General features: G+C 44.4%; 1 protein-coding gene across 2 annotated transcripts in view; it reads right to left on the bottom strand.

The window, feature by feature from the left end:
• Positions 1-12,616, bottom strand: part of DGAT1 (diacylglycerol O-acyltransferase 1) — a 41,808-nt gene that overhangs the window by 12,339 nt on the left and 16,853 nt on the right. The window contains exons 3-17 of one of the 2 annotated variants that reach the window (XM_044669516.1): positions 6,880-6,920; positions 6,497-6,582; positions 6,264-6,316; positions 5,529-5,634; positions 5,110-5,217; positions 4,895-4,969; positions 4,286-4,389; positions 4,141-4,179; positions 3,989-4,030; positions 3,709-3,753; positions 3,475-3,587; positions 3,339-3,404; positions 3,099-3,186; positions 2,690-2,752; positions 1,744-2,507 (exon numbers count right to left, since the gene is read on the bottom strand). In XM_044669516.1, the coding sequence (XP_044525451.1) occupies positions 2,355-2,507; positions 2,690-2,752; positions 3,099-3,186; positions 3,339-3,404; positions 3,475-3,587; positions 3,709-3,753; positions 3,989-4,030; positions 4,141-4,179; positions 4,286-4,389; positions 4,895-4,969; positions 5,110-5,217; positions 5,529-5,634; positions 6,264-6,316; positions 6,497-6,582; positions 6,880-6,920 (1,182 nt within the window). In that variant the 3' untranslated portion in view covers positions 1,744-2,354. Of the gene's footprint in view, positions 1-1,743; positions 2,508-2,689; positions 2,753-3,098; positions 3,187-3,338; positions 3,405-3,474; positions 3,588-3,708; positions 3,754-3,988; positions 4,031-4,140; positions 4,180-4,285; positions 4,390-4,894; positions 4,970-5,109; positions 5,218-5,528; positions 5,635-6,263; positions 6,317-6,496; positions 6,583-6,879; positions 6,921-12,616 lie in introns of those variants that run through there. The other variant, XM_044669524.1, reaches the window with a different exon arrangement.

Genomic DNA, 12,616 nt, shown 5'->3' with positions numbered 1-12,616 from the left:
AAAGTGGTGCCATTTCTTCCTCCTCCTCAAGGATTAAAATTAGAGCACCCTGAGAGCCAGTCAAGTCGGAGACCCTCATCCTCTTTCCTTCCTCCAACTGCCTGGCAGGAATTATACCAGGTCATGGTTCTATCTGGGAGTATTTTATAAAAGTTGGGATTTTCTGTTTCATTTTCTAGCTGGGGCCATGATGAGGTAGAAGAGTCTAGGGAAATATCAGACTATCAGTAGAGCTCAGGGCTATGGCATGGGAGAAATACAGGTAAATACAATCAGTTGTGAAGCCATCCTGGAAGTTGTATAGAGGATGACTTGAGCTCACTTAAGAGAAAACTTCCTAATAATCTGGAATGATCTACCTTGGGTAGGTAATGGCTCTTTTTTCCCTGAATGGAAGCTATTAGTTAGTGAGCTTATGCAGTGAGATTCTGGGATGCTGAGTCAGGCTAATAGATCATATTTTGGGGCTATAAAATATCTATATAACCAGCAAAAATAATAAGAGTGTATGTGTGTGTGTAAAGTAAGTGGTGGCAGCCCTTAGACAGTTTAGAGGCCATCCATTCTACATGTGGGGAGCTCAAACAGTTGGGAAATTTTACCTTGTGACACTTCTATCCATCTATTCATCTTAGTTCTGCCCTCTGGGGCCAATCAACAACAAACTCCCTCTTCTGAATGCCAGCCCTGAACTCAATCACCATAACTCCCCTATTCCACCCCCAGGGACTTGAACCAATCTTTATGAGGATATCTCTTCTCCACTCTGGTCACTCTCTCCTATGCAAACACTTCCTAAAATGTAATGTCTTTAAATGGAATACCATAATCCAGATGTAGGAAACACTGGAACCACCACCTCTCTTGTTCTTGACCCAATTTAGTATTAATGCAGTCTAAAATTGAGTTAGCTTTTTTTATTATGTTATATGGCTCACTCATATTCTACAGAAATCTCATTTCATTATGTTCTCATAAATCCCAGATCTTTTTCACACAAACTGCTGAACTAGTCCCATCATTTGTACAGTTGTTTGAACCCAAATATAGGACTTGTTCATTTTATCCCAACTTAATTCCATGACTGAACCCATTGTTCTATTAGATCTTTTTTAGATCCTGTGTTCGAAGTTATTCGCTCTCCTTCCCAGCTTCCCCATCATCTGGAAGTCTGATCAGCATGCTACCTAAGGTTTTATCCTGATCACTGATAAGAGGAAAGGCCAAATCCCTGGACAGCTCCACTGAAAGAACTCTCTCTGTCCTTTCTCTTTCCCCCCCTTTCATGGACATCTACTCATTAATTACTATTCTGAATCAGTTCAACCACTTTCAAATCGGACTGTACAATCATTTAGCCCACCATTTTTTATATAAAAATAGCACCAGAGATTGTCATATCCTCTATCTTTACAGCATTTCCCTGATCAGTCAATTCTCCAGTCAAAAAGAAGGAAATGAATTTTTCTTGATGAAGCCAGGTTGGTTCTTTAGTGCTCACTGCTTTTCCCCACTGATTAACCTATGTTAGCCTGGAGCGAAAGCAGGGGAAATCAGCACCATATAGCTTGAGTGGGAAGGATCCTCATAAAGGTGGAGGGAAAAAGACCACATATCCAACACCACATATCCAACACTTCCCCCACTGTCTTATCACCCTTCTACTGCACATCACCCCATATACATTTGCCTCCAGCTTCTTCCCCACCTTTTGTCTTCACTGAAGATTCAATGAAGCTAGGGTCACTTTGGACATTGCTTTAATGACAGACTTGGTCACATGGGCAGAATCATTAAAAAGTCACTATCAGGACCAATCCTGGGAAGAGGATCCCCATCCCTCTTCCTTGGGCTTCGGAGAGAGCCATCGATGGCCCACACATTCTGAGGTCAGTAGGGAAATGAAGGGGAGGGGAGGACAGAAATCCTGGGGGGAAGGGGGAACAATACTTTCATACCAAAAGGGGAGAGGAGCCAGAGGAAACCAAACCCATGGGGCCAATGCCACCTTCACATAGGACAGATGCCCTAGGGACAGAGATAGTGGCTATTGATGTCAAATCCCATAGGAATGGGACGGCTTTTCCTCCCTTCATAGAGGTGAACTAGGAGTAGGAGAGAGAGGATAGGACTCCAAAGGGACAAACCCAAGAGGGATGAAAGAACTTCTGCACCCCCATTCCATAAGGATAGAACCAGTAGAATCAAAGCCCTCAGGGAAAGGACAAGTCTTTCATAAAGTGCCATGGAGATAGCTGCAACACAGCTGTAGGAGCAGGGACCACCCTGTCCTGTCCCTTAATGTTCCTGGAGCAGAAGCCTGGTTTTCCCAACACAAGGCCTGTGTCTGGGGCTTACGAAATCAGCTGGGCCTCATAGTTGAGCACGTAGTAGTCATGGACATACATAAGCACAGCCACAGGCTGCCCGATGATCAAAGACAACCACACTGCTGCATTGCCATAGTTGCCCTGAAGGAATCGGCCCACGATCCAGGCCAGAGGGATCTGGGGACACATAGAATAGGTCAATATCCCTGACCCCAGAACACAAGGGCAGGGTGCCACAGATCAGGGCTTTGAAGAAGGGATCAAAGGAGGTGCTAAGGAAGAACATGAGAGGCAGGAGAGGATTCTCATGAGGAGGGGACAATGGGAATAAGATTTTGGACGTTTTTAGGGCATCTCACCTGTGCCATCATGCCAGTGAAGGCCCAGAGCCGGAACATCCTAAGGGGTACACTCACGAGGTACTAGGTGGAAAGGAGGTAAGGAAATGGATTATGGGACAGTTCTGAAGTCCCTTCCCACAAAGCTGAAGGAGCATGACCTTATTCAGGAAACATATATGTCCAGAGCAGTGACGGACAAACTATTCCCCGAGGGCCAGATCCAGGCCGCAGTTTGCCCATCCCTGCCATAAGCAATTCCCTAATCACTACGCCCCCACACCCAGATGTAGTGATTAGGGAATTTCTTAAGGCAGGGATGGGCAAACTGCAGCCTGGATCTGGCCCTCGGGGAATAGTTTGCCCATCACTGGTCCAGAGACCCAGAATGTCCCCAATTCTTCTCTATACCTCTTCTAGGTTAACTAACCTCATGAAAAAAGGCTGAGGCCAGGAATACACCAGTCTTAGCCATCCACTTACTGACTCCCATCCTCATCGCTGGTTTATAGAAGTGTCTGGCAAAGAGGAGAAAGAAGGACAGAGGTGTTCCCTGGACTTCAGTTTTAACCCAAAGACAGAACAAATCTCCTTATTTTGTTCATTACCCTATCCTCCCACATACAGAGCCCAGAAAAAATCCCTCTTCCACACCAGCCCAGATTCCCACCTGAGGCACCATTTGTGGACAGGAATATTCCAATTCTGCCAGAAGTAGGTAACCGACTCTGAGTTCCTGTAGAAACAACACTGTCAAGGCCATTCTCTGAGCAGCTACCATCCCTCTCTGCCCCTGCTCCACTCACCACCAGTCTCTGTAGAACTCTCGGTCACCAAACTGCATGAGTTCAGCCAAAGCATTGAGGCAGGAGTGGAAGAACCAATAGAAAAAAATGAGCCATATGAAGTGGTTGGGCACCTGAGGAGGAAAGGGCTTAGGTGAATGAGGGGCTCTCTGAGACCAGACTCCATGACATGCTTACTTCCCACTCCATCCTTTCTCTCTCCTTCGATACCCTCTAAGACCATGTAACACTTACTGCTAACTTTAAAAGCCGCTCGATGATACGGGAATAGTCCATGTCCTAAAGATAATAAGGATCAGGCTCGTATCTCTTCAACATATTGGGGGGCAGGGAGAATAACATCCCTGGCACAGCCTGCCCCAAAACCACCCAAACAGAAATTCTATTCCCTCCCTCATCTAATGCAAGCAGAAATTTCCATCTCCCCATCCACTAACTCCTACCACTCTCAGCCAAAGAGAGACTTCTGTTTTCCCACCCACACATATACCAGATATCCCCAAATGTCCCTCACCCTGAATGGTTTCATGGAGTTCTGAATGGTGGGGACCATCCACTGAAAGGAAAAAGATTTTACAGTCATTAGTCCCTAAGAGATGTTGTGAGGGAACCCTTCCACCAGTTTGGGTACGTATCCAGACCCATGCCCCATTTCCCCTCCTGTACCTGTTGGATAAGTCCCACCAGAAGCTGAATGAAGAAGAGCTAGGGAAGAAGGGGACAGATTGTTAGAGAAGAGAGGATGGCAAAAATTCTGTGCTGAAGGCTCAAGCCAAAGGAACACTCCCTATTCTTCCCCTCCCCAACATACCATCTCAAAGAGCCTTCGTAATAGGAAACGTTTCCGAATCCGGGAGGATCGAGGAAAGTTGAGCTCATAACACAGAGTAGGGGCAAACAGGAAATAGTACAGATCTATACAAGGGAGGAAAGAAGATAGATATCAATACTAGACCCTTACTACCCCCAAAGTATAATCCTGCTGACCTAGGTATGCGCTATCATTCTTTTTTTAACATTTATTTTTTTTTATTTTTTTAGTTTTAAGAAGTTTTTCCATGTCTTCATGATTCATTTTCTTTCCCTCCCCTTTTCCCTTTCCCCTCCCAAAGCCAACAAGCATTTCCACTGGGTTATACAAATGTTATCACTTGAAACCTATTTCCATATTATCCATTTTTGCTATAGAGAGATTTTTTAAAGCCTAAATCACATACCCATATATACATGTGATAAGTGATATCATATGTTTTGCTTTTGCATTTCTACTTTCTTTCTCTCAATGTGGATAGCATTCTAAGTCCTTCAGGAGGGTCCTGGCTTGTGCAATGCCCTGTCATTCTTCAGGGGTTCAAAGGGTGGGCCCAGAAGAGAGATCCTACAGCCTATCCCTTCCTTCCCTTCAGGTTTCCTTGCTTACCTTGGTAGGTCAAATTGGCAGGGTACTTCACCCCACCAGATACCACATCCCCATTGGCTTTTCTGGTTTCTGAGGCTGCAATCCCAAAGAAGATCATCATGAGAAATGTAGGACAGTTTTGATGGTCTTGACCCCCCCCAAGTCCCCAACAAGGAAGGAGGATAGACCTTTTTTTTTTTTTCCTGGCCCTATCTTGCTACCCCATTCCTCCTTACCTGCTTGTTTCTTGGACTTGTACTCCCTGCACCATAGGTTGACTTGATAGTAGGAGACCATCTTGAGGAAGAGAACTGTGTAGAAACCCAGAGCCAACACTGAGCCCACTGTTGGAAAAGAGAAGAAAAATGTACTAGTTTACCTGGTTCATGCCCAATAGGAAAGAAGTCTCTCCTCAACTCTGAATAGAGGAAAAGTACAGCTAAGGATCAAGCAAGGCTCGGGAAAGGCTCCCAACTCTGTTGTCCAATACTGTCTGTCAATCTTCACTTTGAGGAGGTGGGAAAGGACTGCCCCAATTTAGAACCCCAGAGGCAAAGGTGGACACCTGGATAAGAGACAAAAATCCAGGGCCTCTACCTAGAGGGTGAGGTTTGGGGCCTAGGAAATAAAAATGAAATGAAGGGTAAGGGGCTACCTGGTGTGATAGATTTGACCATAAGAACCACAGCTGCAGGAAAGCAGAGCATGGTGATCAGGTTGGCCATGTGTAGAAGCAGCCCTACCCGCTCTGTTATGGTACCCTGGAAGGAGAAATGGAAAGAGTCAAACTCTTCTGGTTCTTTGGACACTACCACAAAGACTCAGTTTATTCTATATGAGCTGCCAGAGTCATCTCATTAAAGCAAGATTATGTTTCTCTCATAATGCTTCTCCTTTGCTTTAAAAAAAAAAAAAAAAAAAAAGATCTTCAGTGGCTTCAGCTACCTATTGAATAAGTTCTAAATTCTTTAAGACTCTACAACCTGCTTTCCTACAATTCTGGCAAACTAAGCTCTTCGTAGAATTATAGAAACAGAAAGAATCTCAAAACAAACTTAGTCTATCCAATGCATGAATGCTTTTTTACATCTAATCTCAACTGGGTCCTTGTTTATCTTTTCCAGCCTTATTTCATATTAATCTCCTTCATGTACATTATGTTCCAGCCCAACTTAATTACCCAGATTTGGCATTCTATCTCCTGCCAAAAAAAGCAATTGGTAGCACTGTGATTAAGAGCACTGGTCCTGAAGTCAAGACCTGAGTTCAAACATCTTGGGCAAGTCACTTAGCATGCTTGCCTCAATTGTAAAATGGGAGTGATAATAGCACCTAGATTAAATGACTAAGGTAAGCAGCATATGTAATAGGAATAAGGAGAGACACTCACCTTAGCCAGACACTTCTCCACTTGGAAAGCAGCTAATGCAAACCCATTGGTTACTGAAAAGAGAAATGGAATAGCTATGAGAATTACTGAAGCTTCACCGTGAAGGCACCGGAGAGGTAGGGACTGAGCATCCTATTGGGATGTCTACTCCCACCTTTCCTGGTGGCCTGGCTTGGCCTCCTGGGGCCTATACCAAGATTGCCCTCCCTCCCTATTCCATGTATCAAACTCACCTATAATGAGGCACAAGGAGGGCCAACTGTAGGGGTCCTTCAGGAACAATGACACCACCTGGATTGGGTCCACTAGAATGCCGTACCTGAGGGCAGGAACCTAGGGCATTGGGGGCTGGGGCACTGGGGGGGGGGGGGGGGCCACTGGGCATCAGCTTAGAGAAACTGAAACCTGAGCTGCAATAAAGCCTTGCTGCCACAAGGGAGAGCCAGCACTCCAGCCTCGTGAAGCCCGCATGCTTAGGCTAAGCAGATTGGGTTAATGGTCCTGCCACAGGAAGGAGGATTGGGGGGGCGGGGAATGGAGAGGGAATAAGAGCTGGGATGACCCTTAGCCCTCTCCAGTTAGGGACAGAGGGAAGGTCACACTGAAAAGCACTCACTTGATGATGTTTTCCAAAAATAATCTAGCATTGCTCAAGATCTGCAAGAGAAGAGGGGAGGGAGTGAAGAGACACAAACCTCCTTAAGCCAAAGCGTCCCAAAGCCTGCCAGGTTCACTTCCCTCCTCTAACTACCCACTGAGCTACCCACCAAACTCAAGAGAGAAATTCAGGCCCCTCAGAGAAGCTTGGCCTTAAAGAGGAAGCCAGAGGCACAACGGATAGTGAGCTGAGCCTGAAGTCAGGAAAATATGTGCTCAATACAGCCTCAGACACTAATGATGGAACATTGGGCAAGTTACTTAACCTCTGCCTCAGTTTCCTCAACAATAAAATGGGGTTAATAAAAGCATCTACCTCCCAGGGTTGTTATGAGGATTGAATTAAGACAATACTTGTAGAGAGTTTAACCCAGGACCTGGCACATAGTAGGCTCTATATAAATATTAGCTATTATTATCCAGGCTGAGATTCCAATCCACAGCCTGAATTTAGTTCAGAGGCTCAGGCTATCCTGTTCCTCTACTATTGCCCAAATCCAAGGGAGGTAGAAGCCATTTCTTCCACCAAATAGAGAGACTGATGTGCATAAGGTCTTAGAAGACATGGAAAGTAATTCCCTATAACCTCGGCCTTAGGGAGGGTGTCAGAGAGACAGACCCTGCTGCCAGCCACCTGGGATCAAACACTGTCTGGAAAACAAAAAGTTAGCCAGCTCCATCCCCACTCCCTTAGAGAGCACTGGCATCAAAAACTCTCAAACCCAAGTTTCAGGAAAGACCCTACTTCTCTCCTCCATCTCTTCCTGTGGGGTTTGCCAACATCATTTGCAGTTGCTTTTCCTTGCTTACTTGGGTTCTGGTTCAATTGCTATCCCTCTTCAGAGCCCAAGGAAGAGAGAAGTTCCCACCAGCAGCTAAATCTAATAATTTCCTTTCCTTATTGCCTCTACTGTCCAAACTCCACTAACCCCTCAGGCCTGGTCAGAGGTGTATCTTGACCACTGCAAGCAGGCCTTTGCTAATTCTTGTCCTCCCTGGGGCTTTAGCAAAGGGTGGAACAGTAAGCTGCCATCTGGACTGGGAGGCTAAAGTAGGATGGGCCACTGCCAACCTGGTGACCCCTGTTATTGTGACCCATTCCTCCCAAGTCCCTTTGGCCGAGTAGCTGTGCCATGCCAAATGGCAATCTGAGTCATTCCAGTCAGTGCTCTCTGGCCCACACTGAAGCTGGCTGGGGAACCCTACAGAACTATAGGTTATTCTGAAACACCAGGCTTACTGGAAAGTGGGAGAAATGAAAGGGGTGGTTAGGTTATAGCTATTCAACAAAAATCACTGGTGAAGTCAATGGAACTGTAAGGTTTGGAAATTGTTGGCTGACAGAAGAGTGGAGTAAATGGCCTAAAAATTGGAAAGTGAATAAAAAAAAGAGGTGGAGGGCAGGAAGGAGAAGACAGAGGAAAAGGCAAGGAGTAGACAGATGGCAGAGACGTTAGTTTGAAGTTAATAAGCCAACTAATAATGGGGTTCAGTGAGGGAAACCTGGCTAGGCTGCAGAGTCAGGCAGATGCTTGGGGTCACAAGCCTTTTTTGCTTTCAAGCCCAAGCTACCTCTGCTGCCTTCCTTTCTTCAAAAAAACAGCCTGTCTCCTTCCAAAAGTGCGACTTCTATCACATCCTTCCCCCCACCACTCAGCTCATTCTGCCTGCTGTGGCTGCCATGCAACTGAAATAAACAAAAGAACCTTCAGCAGATACTGGTCAAGCTTCTGAGGCCCCTGGTCTAGGAGAAAGAACAGAGGAGTCTGAGGAAGCCCTGGGTTCCTGGCTCTGCTCCTTATGACCCCAGTAATGTTGAATGAGCTGCTCTCCTCTCCTGAGCTTTAGATCTCTAAGGTCCCTTTCAGCTATTAATCCTGGGATAGTCCTTTAAGGGTTCTCTGTCATCTGATCCAACATACATAATACTGAGAAACACACACTCTCTCTCTCTCTCTCTCTCTCTCTCTCTCTCTCAAATTTTCTAACTCCCATTGCACACTCCTTCCCTCTATATTCTTTAGCCCTCAGAGTTGGCCCCAACCCACTTAGCCTGAACTGTCCACTGTCTTGTATTCTTCTCTTTCCTCCCCAGTTGTACTTCTAAAGGCAAGAGCTGGGCCCCCCAAGAAACCCTGAATAAACACTTGGTGGCTGACTGATGTTCCTATGAATCTTGTCTCCCCAACTTCAGTGTCTAACATTTGTACCTGCCACTGGGCCAGGCAAAGAGAAAGAATAGTCTTGGTCTAAGTCTGTTCCCTCTCCTGAATGGGCTCTGCCAAGCTAGCCCTGCTCTCTACCTAGCAGCTTAGGCCCTGAAGGAGAGAAATGGCCTCTCAGTACACACAAAAGACCAAAGCACCAATTCTTTTGTAGAAGTGATTATTTCTTGACAATCTTTTATCTTCCTTTAGAGTAGAACCACCTCTTTCTTACTACCTTCCTAATTTCTCTAGCATTCCCCTCTCCACTTCCCCAAAGCTTACCCCTGATACCTTCCCCTCCTTGACTGTCACTGGAACACTGATGGATCTCTTCATCAGTCTCTATCTGGCCTTATCCTTTTCAACATACATTGTCACACTTTCCTTACGGTAGAATATAAGGTCCAGAAGAGCAAAGGCTTTTGTTTTTATGCTAATATTCCCAGCACCTATAGAAGGCCTTGTACACAGGAACTTCTTCATAAAGGTTTATTAAATTGAATTTATTGTTCAATTCTCTTCTAGTCAGGGCTCCAGCCCATCAAGAAATCTGAGACTTCAAGGCAGCTAGGTGGTTCAGTGGATAGAGACAAGCCTGGAGACAGGAGGTCCTGGGATCAAATCTGACCTAAGACACTTCCTAATTATGTGACCCCAGGCAAGTAACTCTATCCCCATTGCCTAATCCTTATTGCTCTTCTGCCTTGGAACTGATACTTCGTATTGATTCTAAGACAAAAGGTGAGGGTTATTAAAAAAAAGAAGAAGAAGAAGAAGATGACGACTGAGACCTCAAGAGGTAGGAGAGTCACATGGCAGTCGTATGATGATGAGGGAAAAGAGGGCACACAATTGGCTGATAGTTACCTAACAAAGTAGCTAGACTGAGCAGACTTATTTGCCTGCTCATTTGTGAGGGGGGGAAATGCTGGGCTCTTTTTGGCTGCCCAACTTCCCATGGGCTCTTTCACCCTATCTCTGGAAGGCCTAGGTCTGACCACCAAAGTACGAGTCTAGAAAGTCTTTTTCATGCTTTTAAGCAGCCAACCAAGTCCTCTCCTTAAGCAGTAAGAATAGAGTTCACATTCAGTTACTTGATTCACCTCTCCTATCTAGATCTGTTTCCCCTAAATTACTGACCTATCAATCTCTACCTGACAGACTCTGGAAACGCCATAAATATGAGAAATGATGTAGCTTTCAAAGCCCAACTATGAAGCCTTTCCTCATTGCCTAGCCTAATTTCAATTCCATGAACACTTTTAAGCATCTATAGTACAATGCACACTGTGTACAGTGAAACAAGTGAAAAATTCCAAGTAAGAAAACCTGGATTTGAATCCTGCCTTTGACACTTATTGGCTAGGGGACAAATTACTTTATTTGTCTGAGTCTCCGTTTCTTCACCTATAAAATAGAACCTTACTATGTATTGGGTATTTTCAGTATCTTACAGAGCTTTTTAAGTGGCTCAAGTTAGATAATTTATATAAAGCAGTTAAATAAGTGTACTACATAAATTTCAGTTCTTATCAATAACATAGGTGCTGATCAAGGAGTTTACAATCATTAGATTAAAAGTCATTAAGAAGAGCTCTCCTCCTGCATGTCCTGTCCCCCCATTACAGAACTTTGGACTGCTTGCCTTTGTTTATCAAACTCTGCTGAATTCCATTTGTCTTATCTCCATATTGAAAGTCAAACTTTGTGAGCCTGGGAACTAAAGGAAATTCTGGAATAATCAAAGGAATATTCAATAAATGCTGAATTAAATCACCTCAGAAATATGACTCTGTCTTGGACAATTATGGAATCTCCTATGCTTTGAAACTACCCAAGCTAATACACCTTCTCTCTACTCTCTCCCCACTCTTCTCTCACAACTTTTCTGTTGTTATCCCTATGCAAATAACTGCCAAAGCTATCTGGTGAGCCTTCATTTCTTTCCTCAACTTTGGTCCCTCGTTACCAAGTATCTGCTGTGTCATTAGACTATTAGGACTAGAAAAGACCTTAGAAATCATGAAGCAGTCAAGTCAAAGATCATTTTACTTGCTTTTACTGTAAAGAGTTCATATCTAATCAAGTATTTTATCAATGTATAGTAGACCTACCATCATTTAGAGGTCCCTGAAATTTAACATTAAAATGGGGTATTCATATTTGAAAAGGTTGGGAAGCACTAATCCAGTACAATGTGCTTATTTGGTAGTGAGGAAGTAGTGTTAGAAAAATAAAATGACTTGCCCAAGATCATGTAGGTCTTAAATTTAGCTATTTCACTCCTGACTCATTTCTGGTTTCAGTCATTTGCCTGAAACATATCCACTAGCCAGTTGCTATGGATAGTTGCACAGTTTAGGTGAAGTTCAACTTCTAAGTCTGTTGCAGTCATTTGTTTTGGATCCCGCCTTAGGCAGGCCCACACGTGTCAGGTTCAAGCATAAAGAAGCCTTATTTCTATGTTACAAGACCCTCTGGAACCTCCCATTAACCTGTTTTAATTGGTAATTGTATTATAGGAGGTAAGATAAATAGAGCTGCTTTGAGCTTAAAGAACACTCATACCTTTCCTACCCCAGGTTCCCAGCTCCTCCTTTTCCTACATGAGCTTTAGATGACTCAGTGCACAAGGTCCCTTTTCCTGGAATTTTCTGGAATCTCACCTCATACCTGTACAAGATCAAGCATCTAAGCCAGTGATGGGCAAACTATGGCCTGCAGACTAGATTGGGGGAGGGGGGCCCTGAAATGTTCTATCCAGCCTCCTGACATTATTCCTACAATGAGTAGGATACAATACAATGAAACTTTGAAAGAGTTGCCTTAGAAACAGAATGACAGATGAGCATTTCCTTTCTTTGGTCCCCTCTTTAAAAAGCTTGCCCAGGAGGGATCTCAAGAATAAAATTCTAAAGACACAAAAAGAATCGAGTTTGATGGAAGAAAAATGGGATTTGTGTGAAGAGACCAGTGTGAATGCATAGGGAACTCACCAGGTGATTTAGAGTTTAAAACCAAGGGCAAAAGATGGAAGTAAGGATAGGACTAATAGTATGAAAATAGGAGGGTACTGCAGTACTTTAAAAAAAAAAAAAGAAGAAGGCAACAAGAGTGCAGGAGAGGGGGCAGCTGGGTAGCTCAGTGGATTGAGTCAGGCCTAGAGACAGGAGGTCCTAGGTTCAGGTCTGGCCTCAGCCACTTCCCAGCTGTGTGACCCTGGGCAAGTCACTTGACCCCCATTGCCCACCCTTACCACTCTTCCACCTAGGAGCCAATACACAGAAGTTAAGGGTTTAAAAAAAAAAAAGTTTGTCCATCACTGAATTTTAAGCACATAGTATATCAAACAACAAAAAAAGGAAGGGTCCTTTTATCAAAAAGGATCACTTAGGGACAGCTAAGTGGCTCAGTGGATAGAGAGCCAGGTCTAGAGATGAAAGGTTCTGAATTCAAAGCTGGCCTCAAATACTTCCTAGCAATGTGACC

Source organism: Gracilinanus agilis, chromosome 1 (assembly GCF_016433145.1).
Source record: "Gracilinanus agilis isolate LMUSP501 chromosome 1, AgileGrace, whole genome shotgun sequence".
In the NCBI taxonomy this organism is placed as follows: domain Eukaryota; kingdom Metazoa; phylum Chordata; class Mammalia; order Didelphimorphia; family Didelphidae; genus Gracilinanus; species Gracilinanus agilis.
Note: the sequence above shows the minus strand (reverse complement) of the source record. Positions and strands in the feature narration are given on the sequence as shown.